Here is a 22,405-nt window from a genome sequence, read left to right as displayed (position 1 = left end):
TCCCACTTTTAGTTTTCTGGGTTCATCAAATAAATATGTCAGACTTTATTTTACATTGGACATGTCAATAGAATTGATTTTAAGTAAAGTAAAAGCATAAACTGCTGTTTATCATTCTACTTTTCATACCTAATTCTGTTTGTTGTTGTTCTGACAATTGATCTTAATACAGGGTTTCTCTACTTTTTTTTGTTCTTTTCAAAATTATGGTAAAATTTAAAACTTGCTTTTCTGTTTATATTTAAAAGAAACACATAATCTAATTATTGACATTTTATGAAAGATCAAATGCATGAATTTTAGCAATCATAAGAAAAAATAAAGTAGGCAATGGTATAGAAAGCACGACCGTCTGCACTTATTTGCCCACAAAGGATAAATGAAAGTGTACTGTAAATTGTAAAGAAATAAACATCCTATTTCAAGCCCTAATAAGCTAATGGGTAAACAGTTTTAATAGCTGCCTAGTTGGTCTCCCTGTCTTTAGTTTCTTCCCACTTTACTCTGTGTTACATATTCCTGTGAAGGTGATCTTTATGAGAAACCATGTTGGTTTTCTGTCCAACAATTACATATGACTCCCCACTGCCAGAAAATAAAAAAATACAGTTAAAAACCTCATAAGTTCCCAGACCTTCTCCACTCTGGCTACATTTAACCTTTGTGTGTTTATTTTCCTACGTAAATCCTACGTGCCAACCAGATTGCCAAACTCATTGTCACCTCTAAATGTTAAGCTTTCCCATCGATGAGTGTTTTGTTTATTCACTTATTTACACATACAAGGACCTTTTTTTTTTTTTTTTCTTTTGAGACAGAGTCTCGCTCTGCCGCCCAGGGCTCAGTGAAAGCTCTGCCTCCGGGTTCACGCCATTCTCCTGCCTCAGCCTCCCGAGTAGCTGGGACTACAGGCGCCCGCCACCACGCCTGGCTAATTTTTTGTATTTTTAGTAGAGACAAGGTTTCACCGTGTTAGCCAGGATGGTCTCCATCTCCTGACCTTGTGATCCGCCCACCTCGGCCTCCCGAAGTGCTGGGATTACAGGTGTGAGCCACCGCGCCTGGCCACAAGGCCGTCTTTATCAATTCAATCTATATTTGAAAACCTATGTTAAATTCTATCTCTGTAAGACCTTCTCAGTCAGGTCTGAAGAGATACCTTTCTCTGGAGGCTCTGCAGCAGCTACTGCCAATACAATTCACTTAGAATCTATTGTATACTGTCTAGTGAAATCTCTTCAGTATTATCTTGACTTGCTCTATCATTTAATTTTTCACATATTTGTCTTACTTTTCCTTTATTAAATTCATTGAGGACAAGGACTAGTTCAAACTTCATGTTATCCACAATATTTTATACATGATAGATATATAATCAATATTTATTGATTTGACTTAATATGAAGATTTCATATCTAAAGACGTTTCATTATCTATCATTCAAAGTTCTTTCCCTAAAACTTTCCTAAATACGCTCTAATGTTGCCTGAGTTTGATTCTCATATATTATCGATATCTGCTGAGAACCTACTATGTACAATGCATTTCCATAAATATATATTTTGTCCTTCCATTATATTGTAAGTACATTCAGGTTAGGTCTACGTCTTCTAGTTTGTATTCTGAGAGTACTCTGAGAGTACATCATAGAGTAGCTGTTCTATAAATTGAGAAAATGGTCAATTGAAATTTCAACTAAGGGATCAAGATATGGTTGCTGTCAGGTACCAAAGTGAATTATGAAATAAATAAAAACACAGGATGTTAAAGTAAATACAGATAACAGACTTCAGGTTTTTGAAAAGTTTATACTTTTTTTATTTTACTTATTTATTTATTTATTTATTTATTTTGAGACAGAGTCTTGCTCTGTTGCCCAGGCTGGAGTACAGTGGCACAATCTCAACTCACTGTAACCTCCACCTCCCGGATTCAAGCAATTCTCCTGCCTCAGCCTCCTGGGTAGCTGGGATGACAGGCCCACACCACCATGCCTGGCTAAGTTTTGTATTTTTAGTAGAGATGGGGTTTTACCATATTGGTCAGGCTGGTCTCAAACTCCTGACCTTGTGATCCACCCGCCTCAGCCTCCAAAGTTCTGGGATTACAGGCGTGAGCCACTTTGTCTGGCCAAAAGGTTTATACTTGTGTCAGGGGTATGTGAAAATTCTTCAGAGGCAATTTGAAGGAGTGGATCTACAAGGAGATTTCATTGGAGAGGCTTGCTGCTGTATTGTGAGTTGAACCTTACCCCTCAAATTGAGGGCTAGATGCTACTTTCTAAACCAGAGTGACCATAGCTTCCAGGAGTGTTCCAGTGTCATCTAAAGTTGGTGGAAGGGAAGGAACAGGCAACTTAGGCTAGATTCTCCACCTGCCTAAGGAATCTAAAGATGAAAAAGTGTGATGACTCTTAACCCAAGGCGTCAGGAAAGAGAGAGAAAGAATTGTTGCTGTGCTGTGTTGGAAAGTAAATGCGCTCCCCTCCTACTGCAGGTTAAGTGGACATGAATCCTGTGGTTCAGATGGGGAACCCGTGGTAGGAGCATTAGTAGGTAGTTTGTGTAAGAAGAGTTCTTCTCAATAGGCCTCTGTTGGAAGGTGAAAGAACTCCACTAAAAGAGTTGATAAAGAAGGAAGCAGGAGTAAACAACAGTAAACCAATAGCAAAGGGGTTGGGGGAGGAGCAAATATGAGCCATCAGTAAAAGGAGAGGCAATGTCTGCCTGCCTTCACAGTACTCTAGAGTGAGTCTCAGCTGGAGGAACAGAGTGGGCTCCAAGGAACTCATAAGTGCCCCTTATAACAAATACCAACTTTAAACACCTCCCAGTCTCAGAAACCATGGAACCATATTGTATCAGTCAGGTGAATAATTTCTGTACCCCTTCCCCCGTTTTTTGCCACCAACTTCAGTCTTCTAGGGGACAGAACACATAAATCTGAGGGTGGAGACAATGGAAGAATAGTAAGAGGGAAGAAGGCTTCCGAATACTCCTTCAAGACAGCCTGAAGTTAGCCTAGCAGGCAAAGACGATTTTATTCTAAATTGTATTGAGACTTTTGATCATTATATGTGACTGGCCATTCTAATTGCTGTGGGTGTTTTTTTTTTAAGAGATCGTGACACTACTATCAAATAGTAAGCCAAAAAGTCCTGGGGTCTGCTGAAGACTTTTATCTAGAGGCAATGAAACCCTTCCCCAGTTAAATATGTTTCAAGATAGGGTGGGAGAAAAAATCATGTTTTGCTTTTGTTATGCTGTATAAGTTATTCAATAGTTTTACCCTCAAATACTTGTTATTACTTTTTTTGTTCTTAAAATGCTTTGAAAATCAAGTTTAAGTAAAATATCTTCTGGTACAAAAGTTTCAACTTTTCATATTCAGTTATATTAAACTTATATTGGAACACCCCTTTAGAATATACTGTAGTTTACCTATAATTCCTATGTCAGTTTTCTGTGCTTCCCAGGATGACTATATAACAAATAGATTAGTTCCATTCAGTTCTATTCTTTCTGTTCATCAAACATTTAATAATTCATACCGTCAGCACTGTACAGGTGCTGTGGGTAGCTCTAAGTAAGATTATAACATGTCCACTGTTTTCACAGAGCTTGAAATATTTTTGAATTGACTAAGCTTGTATGAAAGTAATCCTAGTACAGTAAAATATAAGTACAATAGAGTCCAATCAAGTGCCTAGATATGTAGATCATAAATGGCAGTAGATCATCAAAGATTAACATTGCATACATTTATCTAAAAGTTTACACAAAGAAAGCACTTTGGTTTTGGATCAGATTGAATGCATTATAAAAATATTTAATCACTTTAGGAAGGTCATAATGAATTCATTCATTCCAAAATTAATTACTAAATAGCTAATACAAGCCAGGCACTATGCTATGTTTTAGACATACATCGGTGAATAAAACAGACATTTTCCTTCCTTCAAGGAAAGCACAATTTGATGAGATTCTAAACTAATATGCTGTCCAAGTAAATCTCTCATATAAAATTATGCAATTTACAGGGCATTACACATGCCCACACTTTCTAAATAGTCTATCTCAATGACTACGGTAATATTTGAATTTTGTCATTAGAGGATAATTCTTTCTTACTACTTTTTAGTAATGGCCAACACTTACTGAGAACTTGTTATATACCAGACAATGTTATGAATATTTATGTGTCTTAGCTTGTTTAATCTTTAAAAGAGCCTTGTGATGTAAATGCTATTATTAATCCCATTCATAGATGAGGAAGCTGAAATACAGAAAGTGTGTGTAACCTGCTCATGATCAAGCAGTATAGCTGGGGTTCTGATCCAACATTATCAATATAGGAATCTTTGGATTAAATTTTTAAAAACACGCATTTGGGCATAGAGTTAAATGGGAAAATAAGACATGCATATTAATAACAAAAAATAAATGAGAATACACTAAATTATTAATTAAAAAACAGTGTGTACGATTGGATTTTTTTTTTTTTTTTTTTTTTTTTTTTTTTTTTGAGACAAGAGTCTTGCTTTGTTGCCCAGGCTGGAGAGCAGTGGCGTGATCTTGGCTCACTGCAATCTTCACCTCCCGAGTTCAAGATTGTCCTGCCTCAGCCTTCAGAGTAGCTGGGATTACAGGCATGCGCCACCATGCTTGGCAAATTTTTGCATTTTTAGTAAAGATAGGATTTCATCGTGTTGGCCAGGCTGATCTGAAACTCCTGGCCTCAAGCAATCCACCCGACTAGGCCTCCTGGGATTACAGGTGTGAGCTACCAAGCATGGCCAGGTTGGATTTTTAAAACTCACCTAATTTAGGCCAGGTGTGGTGGCTCGCGCCTGTAATCCCAGCACTTTGGGAGGCCGAGGCGAGTGGATCACGAGATCAGGAGATCGAGACCATCCTGGCTAATGTGGTGAAACCCCATATCTACAAAAAAAAAAAAAAAAAAAAAAAAAATTAGCCAGGCGTGGTGGCAGGCACCTGTAGTCCCAGCTACTCGGGAGGCTGAGGCAGGAGAATGGTATGAACCTGGGAGGCAGAGCTTGCAGTGAGCCAAGATTGCACTACTGCACTCCAGCCTGGGCAACAGAGCGAGACTCCATCTCAAAAAGAAAACCAGTTAATTTAGGGTCTGATGGTAAAAGTGCTTTGGAATTTAGACTTCGCTCTTTCTACACCTCAATTTATTCAGTGAAAGAGAACTAAAAATATCTGCTTTGAAAACCTCAGAAAATTGTAGTGAGCACAAATATAATAATTTGAATGAAGATGTTGGGGAAACCATAAAGTCCTATGCATATGTCAATTTTTATTGTTACTCTTTGTTCATCTGAATCTCCCTGGAAAAGCAACAGCCATCCCCTTTAAAAGGTGTTATACTTCTTCGTGTTACTTTTTTTAAAATGAATTCTAATAGTTTCCTAATTAGATATCTTTTTTGACTTGGAATCAGAAAACAAAAATAGAAAGTGAAGTTAAAATAATAAACAGGAAAGGAGCTTGTTATGGTGTAGACATCATGATTTACACTAGCATTGTAGGGAAGGAGGAAATGGGGACTTCCATTCACCTTAGAAGCCCTTCATGGTGAGAGTTGTTTGGACTATTTATATTTCTGGCAAACTTTTAGGAATTATGGGGAAATATAAACAAGATATAAGGCAAAATCACTGTTTCCAAGTAGAATAGAGTGAAATCTACAGCCAAGGACAGAATATACAATGTCTGAGAAAAGTTCCGAAATAAATAAATTGTATCTTACATCAGTGCCAAGAGCGATCTTTTTTCTCTTTTTGGTTTGTATGATATTCAGTGCTGCATGTATATCTGACAATGATAGTTGGAATCAATCACAGTGTTTGGCAAATTATCTATTCCTAGAGGAAGAATACAAAGCCTGCCAAGACTGCATCTTTTTTCTTCACGACACATGTGGAATATAGAATTGATTTTACTTTCCCTTAATAAGTGTTTACATTTTACTCCATTGCAGTTCTAAATCTGAGCTATCCATGCACTTCTGCAAGATTATACATGCAAATTATGTGAAACTTCTATTTTTGATTGAATATATCTAATTTTAACCCTTTTTTATTATTTAACAGGAATCCACTGTGAAGAAGACGTCAATGAATGTTCTTCAAACCCTTGCCAAAATGGTGGTACTTGTGAGAACTTGCCTGGGAATTATACTTGCCATTGCCCATTTGATAACCTTTCCAGAACTTTTTATGGAGGAAGGGACTGTTCTGATATTCTCCTGGGCTGTACCCATCAGCAATGCCTAAATAATGGAATATGCATCCCTCACTTCCAAGATGGCCAGCATGGATTCAGCTGCCTGTGTCCATCTGGCTACACCGGGTCCCTGTGTGAAATCGCAACCACACTTTCATTTGAGGGTGATGGTTTCCTGTGGGTCAAAACTGGCTCAGTGACAACCAAGGGCTCAGTTTGTAACATAGCCCTCAGGTTTCAGACTGTTCAGCCAATGGCTCTTCTACTTTTCCAAGGCAACAGGGATGTGTTTGTGAAGCTGGAGTTGCTAAGTGGCTACATACACTTATCAATTCAGGTCAATAATCAGCCAAAGGTTCTTCTGTACATTTCCCACAACACCAGCGATGGAGAGTGGCATTTCGTGGAGGTAATATTTGCAGAGGCTGTGACCCTTACCTTAATCGACGACTCCTGTAAGGAGAAATGCATCTCGAAAGCTCCTTCTCCACTTGAAAGTGATCAATCAATATGTGCTTTTCAGAACTCCTTTTTGGGTGGTTTACCAGTGGGGACAGCCAGCGATGGTGTCGCTCTACTTAACTTCTATAATATACCATCCACACCTTCGTTTGTAGGCTGTCTCCAAGACATTAAAATTGATTGGAATCACATTACCCTGGAGAACATCTCATCTGTCTCATCATTAAATGTCAAGGCAGGCTGTGTGAGAAAGGATTGGTGTGAAAGCCAACCTTGTCAAAGCAGAGGACGCTGCATCAACTTGTGGCTGAGTTACCAGTGTGACTGCCACAGGCCCTATAAAGGCCCCAACTGTCTGAGAGGTGAGAGAAAGCTGACTGCTATGGCTGGGAGTGCCATGCCTCAGAGCAGAGCAGAAACAGCAAAAACAGCCTCACTGCTTCTGCCTGCTATGAAACATAATGACCCCACAGGACTTCTGCTGCTGGTTGCCCACTGATGAGAAAGAAAAGAAGAGGGCAGTGATGTGCATTAATTAATTTTGAGTGGATTCACAGAACATAAGTTTCACTCATACAGAGAAGTAAAAAAAAATAAGCAGATAGCTCCTTTCCAAAGAGGTTTTCATCTTTGTGTTTGCAAAATGCTCTTGCAATTTTACCATTGGTTGCATATCAGAAATGTATGTAAATCTTATTTGAAAGAGAAATAATTCTTTTGAAAAAAGGACCCTTAGACATAAAATTTGTCAGTGCCACATACTAACATGATACCTTGTGCATAGCAAATTCTCGGTAAATACTCATTTCCTTGCTCTCCTTTCTATACAATTCACACTTGCTCCAAAATCATAATTAAGCATAGCGTTTTTATAAAACACCAACTTTATTCAAAGGTATCTTTTCCAAGGCTGCCCTGGAGAAGACAGATAATATATTAGATGTCTTAAGAAAAAAAAAGAAAAGAAAATGTGGAAAGTAACAATAGTAGAGCTTGGTAGATGCCATAAACTAATTGATCAAATTTCTCTAGTAAACCACAGTTTGAAAAGTATTTCAAAATCCTTAACTTCCAACATTGTTCTAGAGATTGCTGTTGATAGTGATCAATACGTACCTGTTTCTTTTTATTATTATTATCATACATTGAAAAAGTCTGAGATGTAATTGTAACAGACTGCTTTGAAGTTCAGCTGTAATTTACCCCAAGATTTTAGAGTAACTTGAAGTAGGACAACATCTGGTAAGTAGTCTTCTCTGCTTTATATGAAGTAAAATTAAAACCAGTCTTAGCCTATACTCTATTCCATGTTCAAATGTCTAAGAATTATTAGAAACTACTCAAGGGTTTCCCCCTGACCACAATATTCATTACAAATCATGGACCTGTTTGACAATGAAGTATGGCATCTACTAGCTATACGTAATATTTTAAGTAGAATGGCAAGTTGTTTTGTGATTTTTTTAAGGAGAAAAAGGGAAATTATGCTGAGGCAATGTTCACTTTTTGAAGAAAAATTTAATTGACCTAAGGCAATATTTTTACTACATATACAAAATAACAAACAGATGCTGACTCATTTTGACTGGCTTCCAGATGCAGTGACCCATAAGGTTAATACTGACCATGGTGATGTTAACTGTCCTAGTAAATAGATTCAAGAGATGCCAGTCCAGTGGGTTCTGGTTTTCTTTATTTTATCCAACTTGGAAAACCATGAACTTTTCAAACCAAGTTCCTGAATTGGTTACCCTTCCCCCACTTCTCCCAGTTTCCTTATACTCCAACATTATTTGAAATTGTTTAACCCTCATGAAAATGTTTGACTTCAAAAGATCACTTTACAGAGAGAGAGTTCTGTAAAATCTTTTCTTTCTGAAAATTCTTGGTATAAATTTAAGGAAAATTATATTTTTCATATCACCTCTTCATTAGAAAATTAAACTATTCTGTATTTTCTGTTATCTAGAAGGAATGTTTCCTGGAGAGTTTACTCCCACTACAAACAATGCTTTTAAGCAGTAATGAGAACACGGAGTCTTTCTGCTACTGTACATGTATATTCAAGAGGAAGGAGACATACTAAAAAGCACAAAGGCAAACTTCAGCCCATTCATGACTTGCACTCGTATTTAGCTCAATGTTTTCCAACCATGGTACACGCTGTAATGAACAAGGAGATTGGATAGAAGATTATGGTGGCTGACTAAACACAAAAGACATAGTGATTTCCAATATCTCAAGGTTGATCTTTTTAAAATAATCTAATTTATCAACAGAAAGAGTACTGAAAATGATTTAACTAAGCTTAGTTTACAGAAGTGTCCATAAGGTTCTCTCAGCATATCTTGTGTTGACTGTTTGTAAGAGCATGGAGCATTCAAGATATTACTACTTAGAAAAAATGACACCACCTACCTTTTGTTCTCTGGTGAATATTTGACTTACAACAGCAATTTACATGTCTCTTTTCTTCAGCCATATACCTAGATTTTGAGAATTTTATTCTCTTAGAATTATAGTTTCCTAGATATAGAAGAGGCTTCATTCTATGACGGAATTTTTTACACTATTGTACCTGCCAAATGTAGTGGCTCAAATCTCTGCTTAAACACCTTCAGGAATAGAGAGATCTCTCACTCCGTCTTGCCAAAAATTGCCCAAAAGTTATTTCCTTATATTGAAATAAAATATGATTTGCCTGTAGCTTTCCTTCATTGACCATGTTGCAATTCTGGAAGACATGCAAATGAAAATCTCAACTTGCCTGCTACTTGAGAATACTTAATATCTGAAGAAAAGTATCTTCGGCCATCTAAGCCATCACTTCTATTCGGGCTAAACTTCCTGTTTCTTCTAATGTTTGCCATATGACATAGTTTTCCACACTTTATCAGCTGCTTGCAGGTTTTGGAATATATTTGCTTCTTTGTATTCCTTCTAAGATGTGATGTCTGTATGTCCTTGATGATACAGTGACACAGGGCCACAACCTCCCTTATTCTAGAAAATGTGCTTATGTTTTTCAGCTTAATACAACATTGACTTTTTGGCAGCCACACTTCGTGATTGCATCACTTTGTATCATTGTCACTTATGATGCCACATAGTCCTGTTTCTCCTACTCTAAACTTATAAGGCACATTTAGATCAAAGTGGCTCTTATTTATTCTTGTTAAATTTCATCTTGTTATATTTCATCAATCATTAAAGCTTGTCAAAATTGTTTTTCATCTGTATATGTTGTCCCTCTTCATAACATGTCAACCACTTGTATGAGAATCACCCTTCCAAATCTACAGCCAAGTCATACACGTCTTCAGGTGTTTCTAAAATCATGTAGCAAATCGCACATGCTGACTAGTTGCTTGTGATTTCTGAGGAATAGGATTGCTGAAGAGTCAGGCTTCTGAGAAAAAAAAATAGTCTGCATTTTGGCTTTTAATCCGGATCCACAAAGTGATGCTGAAGGCATCCTGGGATGACCAGCAGGCACCCCGCTACCCCTGAGGTTGAGTGATTCTGGGCATATCTTCAAACCTCAGGGGCTTCAAGGGCCAAATTTTCTTATTAAGCATTTTATCTCATATGAAAGTGCTGCAGTGTATTCAGAGATGTTAACCTCTTCAAAGGGGTTATTTTATCTAACAGTACACTTTTGAAAGCTACCGGTAGTTGCCTGGAGCAGGTGGTCTCCAAATGCAGATTCAAAATGCAATGTTCCTGTATGAAATCAAGTCAGAGTTCTGAAAATATAGCCTTTTATGCAGAAGATCTTCAAACACAGATGATTGTCTAAGCAAGTTTTACTATAGTTCAGCTAAACTAAAATGTGTCTTACCTTTGCCCAAACTTCAACTGGGCCATATGACGACATTTAGACATGCTGAAATATGCTCTTTTTGTCTGGTTAGTATTGGGATATAAAATCTTGAGGACAGCAATATCTTGAATACAGTACTTTTGTCATGTTATCAATGCTTTCTAGATTGCAAAATCAATAGTCAATTTTCAGTCCCCATCTTACTTAATTTCTCAATACCAGTTAACACAATTAAACACTCCCTCCTCCTGAAAACCTATTTTCTCACTAGGCTTATGGGCCACCACTCTGCCTTGGTTCTTCTCTTATCTTACTGGCTACTCCTGCATCATTTCCTTTACCTCCACTTTTTTAATGCCCAAGGGCTTACTTCTTGGACCTCTTGTTTTCTCTCTATATACCCACTCTCTTGGTGATCTCATGCAGTCTTGTGGCTCTAAATATCTAATATGGTTTGGATGTTTGACCCCTCCAAATCTCATGTTGAAAAGTCATTCCCAATTGGGGCCAATGGGAGGTGATATATACCAACAAATCCCACATGATCAGAACATCCTGCCTGAACCTCTATATCAACTGCCCATTAGTCACTTCCGCTTGGAAATCCAAAACGGCATCTCAAATTTAATATGGACTCCCACCTCACCCAAAAAATCTGTTCCTCCAATTTTCTTCCCTATCTCTGCAAATGGAATCTCCATGCTTCCAGTTGCTTAGGCCAAAAACCTTAGAGATGGCTCCAGAAAATTCTGTTGTGTCTACCTTCAAAATATTTTGAAAATCTGACCACTTTTCACCACTTTCACATTACCACTGATCCAAGCCATCATCATTTCTCTCTTTTTTTTTTTTTTTTTTTTTTTTTTTTTTTTTTTTTTTTTTTTGAGGCGGAGTGTAGCTCTGTCGCCCAGGCTGGAGTGCAGTGGCCGGATCTCAGCTCACTGCAAGCTCCGCCTCCCGGGTTCACGCCATTCTCCGGCCTCAGCCTCCCGAGTAGCTGGGACTACAGGCGCCCGCCACCTCGCCCGGCTGGTTTTTTGTATTTTTTAGTAGAGACGGGGTTTCACCGTGTGAACCAGGATGGTCTCGATCTCCTGACCTCGTGATCCGCCCGTCTCGGCCTCCCAAAGTGCTGGGATTACAGGCTTGAGCCACCGCGCCCGGCCCATTTCTCTCTTGAGTTACTACAATAATGTAGTATAACGTTGGGCTTTTGCTCAAATATCACTTTCTCAGAGAGTTCCTCCCTGATTGTTCTATTTAAAATTACAATTCCATCCCTCCAAATCTCCCTATTCCCTTTCTCTACCTGACATTTTGTACTAAAGGATTTCTCACCATCTGACATATTATATAGTTTGCTTCCTTATCTATATCTGTCTTTCCTCCAACTAGAATTTAAGCTTTGTGAGGATGGGAAGTTTTCTTCCTACCATATCACCCACATTTTACAATGTCAGTTTTTATTTTTATATATCTCAAGAGTTTTCTTGAGGCGATGCACATCAATAGCATTGCCACATATGAGCATCAGTAACACCTCTGACCGCAGGAAATGCTGGATGGGTTTCATACTCAGCTTTGCCCCTACTTCTCTGTTTCCTGTGCCTCTCCTACTCCCAACCAGGACTACAGAAGAAAGGGTCCTTCTTTTTCCTTGCTCAACTGCCCTGCCTCTTATGTGAGATGTCATCCCAAGAGAAGATTTAATCATCTAATTCTTGGTTTCTGTTGTCCCAATTTATGTTATTTACAGATTAAAAACCTGAAGTTTAGAAAGGTTATGTAACTAGCCTAAATCACATGTTAATAGCAGTCCTGGGACAAATACAGTCCAGGCTCTAATAAATTTCTTTACAAAGAATAATTAGGTTTAATGACATGTTTGCTTCAGCATGCCTCTAAGTAGCAAGGATTATGACTGCCTGCACAGTCTGCTTGCAGAGGTTGCATGAATTCCTCTTGTCTGAAAATTTCTTCCACCAAGTTGGAGTACAGTAGTGTCTGATATACCACCACTAAGGCCCATATTTTAGGGCAGCGAAGGGAAGATTCTTTAGTTTATCAGTGCAGAGATCTTTTTGGTTTGTTTTGTGATCAATGGGCCTCAAGTGTAAACTACAAACCAAAATATAGTTATTTTAGGGATAAAGTATACTCAGAAGTCCAGAAAGAGGCCAAATCATTATTCTATTGAGTAAGCCTGTCCTGAACTTTAAAAGTTGTGTATGAGTGTGTATGTGTGTGTGCATGTGTGTGTGTTTGTGAAATGTATAATTCTCATCTTCCATCCCTTCTGTCTTTTGAGCCTTAAGATGTTTCTTTTTCTTTTTTTCTCCTCCTCTATTTTGAAGAGTTTGTGGCAGGCAGATTTGGCCAGGATGACTCCACTGGATATGTTGTCTTTACTCTTGATGAGAGCTATGGAGACACCGTCAGCCTCTCCATGTTTGTCCGAACACTTCAACCATCGGGCTTACTTCTAGCTTTGGAAAACAGCACTTATCAATATATCCGTGTCTGGCTAGAGCACGGCAGACTAGCAATGCTGACTCCAAACTCTCCCAAATTAGTAGTAAAATTTGTTCTTAATGATGGAAATGTCCACTTGATATCTTTGAAAATCAAGCCAAATAAAATTGAACTGTATCAATCTTCACAAAACCTAGGATTTATTTCTGCTTCTACATGGAAAATCCAAAAGGGAGATGTCATCTACATTGGTGGCCTACCTGACAAACAGGAGACTGAACTTAATGGTGGATTCTTCAAAGGCTGTATCCAAGATGTAAGACTAAACAACCAAAATCTGGAATTCTTTCCAAATTCAACAAGCGATGCATCTCTCAATCCAGTTCTTGTCAATGTAACCCAAGGCTGTCCTGGAGACAACAGCTGCAAGGTAATGATTACTCATACAAACTAGGTATATAATATATATTAAATTTTTATTTTATTAAGAAGATAACTTGATAAAACCCTTCTTTCTGTATAAAGATGATGTTACTGACCCACCACCATAGAATGATATTTCATCTACATTTTTCCAACAAGACTGTGAAATTTACATTGAGGCACAGAAATGTGGCCTTGATCTTATTGGCATCATGATCCATTTAATTAACCAAAATAACTTCAGCTATAGACTTCTCTCACCCTCACAAAATCAAATTACTTAAGTATAATAATATTTCAATTCCTAAACTCCTAATGGCTCCCCAGAGGTTTAACTGAATTAACTCTTTTTGGATGATATTGTTAACTCTATTTTAAATGCCCAGCTACTATTGCTTTGAACTTTTATTAAGTCAGCAACAACAAGAGAAATCTGAGAGGTAATTTCCTTCTGGTAGTTGAAATCCTCTGAAATATAATTTCTCAAAGCCCATGCTTTACTTTAAATATTCTATGTACTCTTCTAAGAGCTGCTTAAATACAAGAACTTGTCAGCTCTGCATGACCTTTCAAAGGGAAAAAGGGAAATGCATTTCTATGTGTTGAACATTTGTTGAGCTCCAACTATGGCCCTACACTAAGCTTGTTTCTAAATATACACAAATCAATTATCATAACATTGTTATGGAACATTTTCAATGAACTAGGCAGTATTTTACATGGCTTAATCTATTTAGTTCTATTGAAGGACTACAGTGGAAAGCAGGAATTGTTGTTGTCCCAATTTATGTTATTTACAGATAAAGTAACTGAAGTTTAGAAAGGTTATATAATTAACCTAAATCATATGTTAATAGTAGACCTGGGACAAACACAGTCCATGCGCTAATAAATTTCTTTTTAAATACTTTCATTTTGAATTCTTTTTGTGAGCAAGCTTGTGAAAACTCAAATAATAATACTATGTCTGTGATTCAGAGGCAGATCAGTGTGGGAAGGGCAATCATTGAGTTGGGATCCAGAGGACCTAGGTACCAAGTTTCACTGTTTTGCTTCTATATAGGATCTTGGGCAACTGGAAACACCTTCTTTTTATCATCTGTAAAACCAGGAGTAAGAATCCTTCCTCAAATGATAATTAGTGCATGTGAAAAGTGTCTGGTAATTTGTAAATTACAGAGGATGCTGCTATACTTGAAAAAATCCTCCTTGTGCTATAGATCAATTTTATATCTTTTTTCTCTCTCGGCCACCACTCTGCTCTTTTAGAAAGCAGTTGGTAATGGCAGTAGTCATTTTCATTCTATTTAGTTAACAATGGATATTAAAAGTTTAAAATGTAGAAATGCAGGGAAATTAGCATTTTAAAAATAACAGGTATGTGGTCTCACCTTCAACATTTTTCTATTTATTTGCCAGTGCTTTTTATACCTTTGATTTCTTTTCCGCTCAGTCCAACCCCTGTCGCAATGGAGGTGTTTGCCATTCCCTGTGGGATGACTTCTCCTGTTCCTGTCCTGCCCACATGAGTGGGAAAACCTGTGAGGAGATTCAGTGGTGTGGATTCAGCCCGTGTCCTCACGAAGCCCAGTGCCAGCCGGTGCTTCAAGGATTTGAATGTAGGTAGAGTTCACCATTAAATTGGGACATTTGAGTTGTTCCAAGAGCAAACACAGAAAAAGAGTATAGACAAAGCCAGCTTATTAAATTAATCTATGGTTGTTTCCCCTATGTGAGTAGGCTAATAAACCTGACTGGCCTCTTGCCTCATCCTGCCTTTGGTGGGTGTCTGGATAGGAAATGGAGGTCACAGCAACACTAAACCTAGATGCTTAATCATTTAAAGCTGATTTCCTAAGGAAGAATTAGCAAGGTAATATTTGACTTTCCTTCCCTCATTACTGGGAACACAGAATAAATATGTGTGTGTTACACATTGTCATTTATTAACTATGAGGCCTCAGGCAATTCATATGATCTCCATCATCTAAAGCTTCCTCACCTGTGAAATAGAGAGAACAATTTCTGCTTTTTCAGTTTCTTTGTGATGATTCTGTGACCTTATGTGTAAATAAACATGTTAGGCACTCAATGTTTGCTATGAGACTTTCCCTCATTGTGAAAGGTTTTCCTGTCCATCTTCTGCATTACAAAACACACTTTTCCAAATGTTAGCAATTTGAATACTATACAGTATTCACAATTTTGACACATCCACCCACTAACTATACTGTTATTTATATTCTGTCTTCTCACCTACTTCAAATAATGCACAGTCCAGTCTATAGCCAACCCTGTATGTTTGCACTGAATTCTAATTTCCTCCCCTTATTCAAAGAGTGTGCTCCTAAAATTTTCTCTCACACACCAGTATCAATTTTTCCATCACTACAAAAAATTTCCTTTGACACTCCCTCACTCCTATTCCTACCAGCTACCATTCCATTTCTCTGCCTTAAAGAATAGGGAGAAGAAAAACCCTCTAATGTGTTGTCTGCAATATGCTTCCAACATTATCACTCCATTCTCTCTTTTACACCATACAGTCAGGCCCACACACCACCACCTCCCTCCTGAACTCTGTTAACCCAGAGATTCACAGGTCGCCTTTGTCACTTCATTTAGGTTTCTATACAAACATCCTCCAACTTGGCTTTGTTTTTATTCATATCTCTTGTTGTTCCTTGATATTTTGTTACATGTGCATTGATATATTTGTCTATGATCTCTTTCATCATGAGAATATAAGCTTCACAAGGCAAGAAAATTTTCTATGTGGTTTCTTGCTAGTAAATATTTGTTAAATAAATTGATATTATTTTCTTCAAATGTACTTAATATTTTCACTTAACTACTGTGGACAGTAAGTACATTATCTGCTTACTATAAAAAAAATACATGCAGGATGCTGGATGCACACCTATAATCCCAGCACTTTAGGAGGCAGAAGTGGGAGGATTGCTTGAGCCCAAGAATTTGAGTCTGCAGTAAGCCAGGATCACACCACTGCACTCCAGCCTGGGCAACAAAATAAGACCCTGTCTCAAAAAATAATAATAATAAAAATAAAAATACTGCACTAATATAATGGAATGGAACTAGAGGATAGTTTGGCTTAAGGTCAGTAGCAATGACATACTACCTAGACTAGGCCCCCAAGTAACTGAGAAAAAGAGAAAAATGTATTTACTTTTATGTTTCTATACTTCAAAATCATATTATTTAAAAGACCTGTATGATACATTACACTGTATGTACACTTGGGGAAGTTTTCTAGAAAAATATGTATACTTTTATGTTTCATATTTAAGAAATATGTACTACACATGTAGAGAAAACATGATGACTTGGCATAAAGAATGTAAATTGGTTTTTAATGAGGCACAACATTTTAAATGATACTTTTTCATTATTCTACTTCTATTATTCTAAAATAATTTCTTAATTATTAGTTTTACTGTTGATCTTTTGATAGAAATACTAAAGTTGTGAGTCTCAGCTGTGTTCTACCTGGTGTCCGAATCGTTTTGAATATTTTCACAGGAAAAAGGAATAGGATTTCTAAAAACAGTAGCAGCCCCAAAACAATAGCCCTGATGCACACTGCTCTGCCATCTACACATCAAGCAGTTTAGGAGCTGGACAAACATGTCATGTCAGAAAGAAGTGAAGTGAACCTTTACGGCTACAACATTGCCGATAGCAAAACAGTAGTAAGTCCAGCTCAGACACACCCAAAAAGTCCCAGTAGCATTTTTAAAGTATAGCTTAACTTAGTGAAGAGAGAAAACATAAATAAATAGGAGGTGTACAATAGGAATTATAAATCAATTTTCTAATTGATAGCTATTAACCCAGAATTCACTTTTACTACTCTATATAATTTTAATTTTATGTGATCTTATGACCCTATTATATTTTCTTTCCAGGGAAAATATATTGAAAAGATTAAGTCTAATGGAACAAGATACTCTTGAGAGTACAGCTGATACATTACCCTGAGTTTGCCTTTAGGACTTTAATCATCTCTAGCTCTGTATCGTACCAAGATTTAAACATTTACAACTCACCTTAATTACAGGTGTGTTTATTATGGCAAAGTTCCCCAAAGAAAAGGCGAAGTGCAAAAGTGGTTATGTATATCGTGGTTTTTACCCAGATCAGAAGACATGATTTCAATGTGCTCAGCAGAGTTAATAAATATATTTATATAGCATTATAGACCATAGTCTTCATTTCAGAGTTGGAGAATTAATGAGATTTTTTCATTTTAACATTTACTTAAAAACATGTAACGAAACACTTGTTGCTCTTTTTTCCCCTAAATTCCCAAATCCAAAGCTGATTGAACACACACACACACACACACACACACACACAGAGTAAAAAACAGTAAGATCAAGGTCATTGACTTATTTAATTAAGTCAAATAATACACTTGAATGATACACTGAAATTTTCTCCTGCTGTGGTTTCTAATCATTATCTCACTTTTCAGGATACAGTATGGAGTTATTTTCATAGAGTATTCATTTAATTATGTTTACTGAGCACCTACTATACATCAGGGACACACAGGCATAGGCATAGAGATTTAGTGATAACCTAGGCAGAGAACATCCTTGGTTTCATAAAGCTTACGTCCTAGTGCAGAAAGACAGTCAAGGAACAAGTCAACAAATAAACATAATTTTAAGTGGTAATGGGAGCTATGAAGAAAATTAAGCATAGACAGTGAATACAGGGAGGCAGTTTTTTTAACTCGGATAGTCAGGGAAAGCTTCTCAGAGGAGGCGACATTTGAGGAGATATTAACACTCAGAAGAGCCAAGTATAAGATGATCTGGGGAAACAGTATTCCAGATATAAGTAACAGCAAGCGTAGAAGGCCTGCGTTGGGAACAAGCTTGGTGTATCTTCAATGAATGGCGAAAAACTGTGGCTGTGGCATGTTAATGAGAAAGAGAGTGGTAGGAATTGGAATTGGAGAGTTAATCAGAGGTCAGATCATGTAGATGCTTTTTTTTTTTAACATGACAGAATTTTGTCATGAAATTTTTTTCTTTAAAAGAGAGACAGGGTCTTATTATATTGTCCAGGATGGTCTCAAACTGCTGACTTCAAGCTATCTACCCTTCTCAGCCTCCCAGATAGCTGAGATTACACCCACAACTGGCTCAGATCATGTACACTCTTGTGGTTATGTTTAGGATTTCTTTTTAGATGTGATGCTAACTAATGGAGTTTGACTAAGGAGTGGTTGTTATATTGATCTGTAGAGCAGCAGAAGCAGGGACACTAAGAAGTAATTAGTCTTAATGAAAGATGATGGTGGTTGGGTGTAACGCCTGATAATGTAATCATAGTGTTTTCAGGTCATTTGCTATTGAAAAGTGTGACACAATAAGAATAGATAATTGGCCACTGCATTGAGTAGCGTGGAGGTCATTCATTGTAACCATGAAAGTGGTTTTAGTGAAGTGACTGGGACAAAAGCTTGAGTGGCATATATAAAAGAGAAAATGAGGAATGATAAAATGAGACAATGGGGATATAAAACTATTAGAAGTTTTGCTGGTAAAGAAAATCGACAAAAAAGCAGCAGGATTGGGGGAGGTCAGGGTACTGTTTTGCGTGTATTTTTACTTTTTAAGATTAAAGCAATTGCACATATTTGTATATCGATGGGAAACAGCAAAATGGAAGGGGAAATGATGAAGAAGGAAAGAAAAAGATTGCATAGAGAAATAATATGTTTAAAAGGTGAAAATCAGTAGGACCCAGGGCATAACTGGTAGAGTTGACATTGGTGGGAATACAGACAGTTCATCTATTACAGCAGGATAGAATACAGTGTGGATCCAAATAATATTGGGTTTACAGATTTGATGGATATCTGAGGTAGCTCTGTTTTCTCAAGAAAATATTATGTGAGATCATAAGCTGAGATAGAATTCGATATTTTAAGAGAGAGAACAAGTTGCTCGCTAATCGTCTTGCAGTATGGGGAAAAAGTTTGTAATAGAGAAATGCAATAGGATTGCCCAAAGTGCTGTGCTCACATATAGTGGGAGAGCAATTGATATGGTTGTATATGAAAGTACTTGGGTGTAGATACAGAATTTGCAGCTTGTTAAATAACTGGAGTTTTACTAGGTAAGTAAATCAGTCATTTGAAATGCGACTTTTAACTGCCTACTCTTCAGCTTAATCAGAAGCCAGACTCCACGGTTAATTTTCTGTGTCACCAAGCTAGATTTGCGATTTCTTTTGGCTCAATTTATTTATGTGTAAAATGAATAATCAATGCTTTATTTGTGGGAGCAAATGCAAAATAAAAATTGGCATGCGTTAGGATTTCACCGGAAATGTATAGTTTTGGTTTTGCTACCAAACCATCCAGGTTTGACATTCTGGCTTTCTTATTTATTAATTACATGACCATGAACAAAATTACTTAAATTCTGTGACTCTCAACTTCTTCTTCCATAATATGGGGTTAATAATAATACCTGTATTCAAAAGTTTGATATTAGGAATAATATAAAAGCAACTAGCACAGTATGTAACATGTATCAGATAGTCAATGTGCAATGTTATTAACACGATGATCATTACTATTAATAAAGGTAATGAAGCAAATTATAGATTTAATAAAGTTGCTGATTATTATCATCTTGTCTCATTAGGTATTGCAAATGCTGTTTTTAATGGACAAAGCAGTCAAATATTGTTCAGAAGCAATGGGAATATTACCAGAGAACTCACCAATATCACATTCGGTTTCAGAACAAGGGATGCAAATGTAATAATATTGCATGCAGAAAAAGAGCCTGAATTTCTTAATATTAGCATTCAAGATTCCAGATTATTCTTTCAATTGCAAAGTGGCAACAGCTTTTATATGCTAAGTCTGACAAGTTTGCAGTCAGTGAATGATGGCATGTGGCATGAAGTGACTCTTTCCATGACAGACCCAATGTCCCAGACCTCCAGGTGGCAAATGGAAGTGGACAACCAAACACCATTTGTGACCAGCACAATTGCTACTGGAAGCCTCAACTTTTTGAAGGATAATACAGATATTTATGTGGGTGATGGAGCTATTGACAATATAAAGGGCCTGCAAGGGTGTCTAAGTACAATAGAAATCGGAGGCATTTATCTCTCTTACTTTGAAAATGTTCATGGTTTCACTAATAAACCTCAGGAAGAGCAATTTCTCAAAATCTCTACCAATTCAGTGGTCACTGGGTGTTTGCAATTAAGTGTCTGCAACTCCAACCCCTGCTTGCATGGAGGAAACTGTGAAGACATCTATAGCTCTTATCATTGCTCCTGTCCCTTGGGATGGTCAGGGAAACACTGTGAACTCAACACTGATGAATGCTTCTCAAATCCCTGTATCCATGGCAACTGCTCTGACAGAGTTGCAGCCTACCACTGCACATGTGAGCCTGGATACACTGGTGTGAACTGTGAAGTGGATATAGACAACTGCCAGAGTCACCAGTGTGCAAATGGAGCCACCTGCATTAGTGATACTAATGGCTATTCTTGCCTCTGTTTTGGAAATTTTACAGGAAAATTTTGCAGGTGAGCATAAAGTCCATATGAGGCTTGGTCTTTGCAGCTGTACTCTGCATCACTGTTCTTGTCAAATTGGAATGCTGTCTCCTCAAGGTATACATATATACTGTGCTGAACAGGGCTAACACTGGTCACTTCCATCACAACTTGCTTATGTTAAGACAGGATCTCACATACTACGATATTCTACAAGTCAGAAAGGTAGTGTTTAAGTCAGACTTTCAGCAAAATATTTTCTCAGTCATCTGTGTGAAAATGTGTCTCATGAACTGTAGCCCCAGGGTCTGACAGCTTCAAGGCCTTGGGAAACAAATACATTTACAATAAGTGCAAAAGCTGAAATGTAGTATTGTTAGGGAAGGCGTGACTTCTATTGCTAAAATAATGCCCTGGGCTATTTCAGGCAGGTAAATACTATAAAATCCCGAAAAGAGTACATTAAAGTATACAACTGACCCTTGAGCAATGCCGGGGTTAGAGGTGCCCACGTGCAGTTGAAAATCCACATTTAACTTTTAACTCCCCCGTAACTCTCAGCCTGGTTGACCAGAAACCTTAACAATAACATAGTCAATGTGTTAATTAACACATATTTTGTGTGTCATATTCTTCTGTCTTCTTACCATAAAGCAAGCTAGAGAAAATAAAGTGTTGTTAAGAAAATCATAGGAAAGAGAAAACATATTTACTATTCATTAGATGAAATTGATGGTCAAAGATCTTTATCCTCATTGTCTTCATGTTGATTAGGATAAAGAAGAAGAGAAGGGGTTGGTCTTGCTGTCTCAGTGGTGGCAGAGGTGAAAGAAAATCCACATATAAGTGAATTCACACCATTCAAACATGTGTTGTTCAAGGGTCAACTATAATTTCAAAACAGTGGTATTATAATTCTCAAATATAAAATAAATATGTTTCAATTATTTTGTCATTAATTATTGAGGAAATTAGTAAGATATAAAAACTAATTCAAAGGACAATCTAAAGAATATGTATATGTATATATACAAACAAAAATGAGTGAATGAATTTACTAATAAATACAAAACTGTTTAATATCCCATAGGGCAAGAAAACTAGTATTTGAAGTCATCTTTTCTATAGTGTGATAATCAGTTGTAGGGCTTACTACAGATAAATTAATTTGCATTTTGATAAACAAGATTTTCATATTAATGTTGTTTTTTACAACTTACAGAATTATAATATAGCTTAGCAAAGAAAATAGAAGGCGCAGACCACTGCAAAAGTGGATAATCCTAGATGGTCCTTTATATAAACTCAGTACTGCATTGAAAGAATATGCAGTGATATTCTTTGCCCATTTCAAAGTATTTCACATTTTTCTACAACTACAAAAGCAGTATTTTAGTTCTTGTAACCC

The 22,405-nt window shown here is 37.1% G+C and overlaps 1 protein-coding gene across 5 annotated transcripts in view; it reads left to right on the top strand.

The window, feature by feature from the left end:
* CRB1 (crumbs cell polarity complex component 1) overlaps positions 1–22,405 on the top strand; it is a 274,285-nt gene that overhangs the window by 211,236 nt on the left and 40,644 nt on the right. For all 5 annotated transcript variants that reach the window (XM_073011654.1, XM_073011652.1, XM_073011653.1 and 2 more), the window contains 4 exons: positions 6,119–7,075; positions 12,891–13,438; positions 14,885–15,050; positions 20,121–21,027. In XM_073011654.1, the coding sequence (XP_072867755.1) occupies positions 6,119–7,075; positions 12,891–13,438; positions 14,885–15,050; positions 20,121–21,027 (2,578 nt within the window). The remainder of the gene's footprint in view (positions 1–6,118; positions 7,076–12,890; positions 13,439–14,884; positions 15,051–20,120; positions 21,028–22,405) is intronic.

The sequence above is a fragment of the Chlorocebus sabaeus genome, chromosome 25, assembly GCF_047675955.1.
Source record: "Chlorocebus sabaeus isolate Y175 chromosome 25, mChlSab1.0.hap1, whole genome shotgun sequence".
In the NCBI taxonomy this organism is placed as follows: domain Eukaryota; kingdom Metazoa; phylum Chordata; class Mammalia; order Primates; family Cercopithecidae; genus Chlorocebus; species Chlorocebus sabaeus.
Note: the sequence above shows the minus strand (reverse complement) of the source record. Positions and strands in the feature narration are given on the sequence as shown.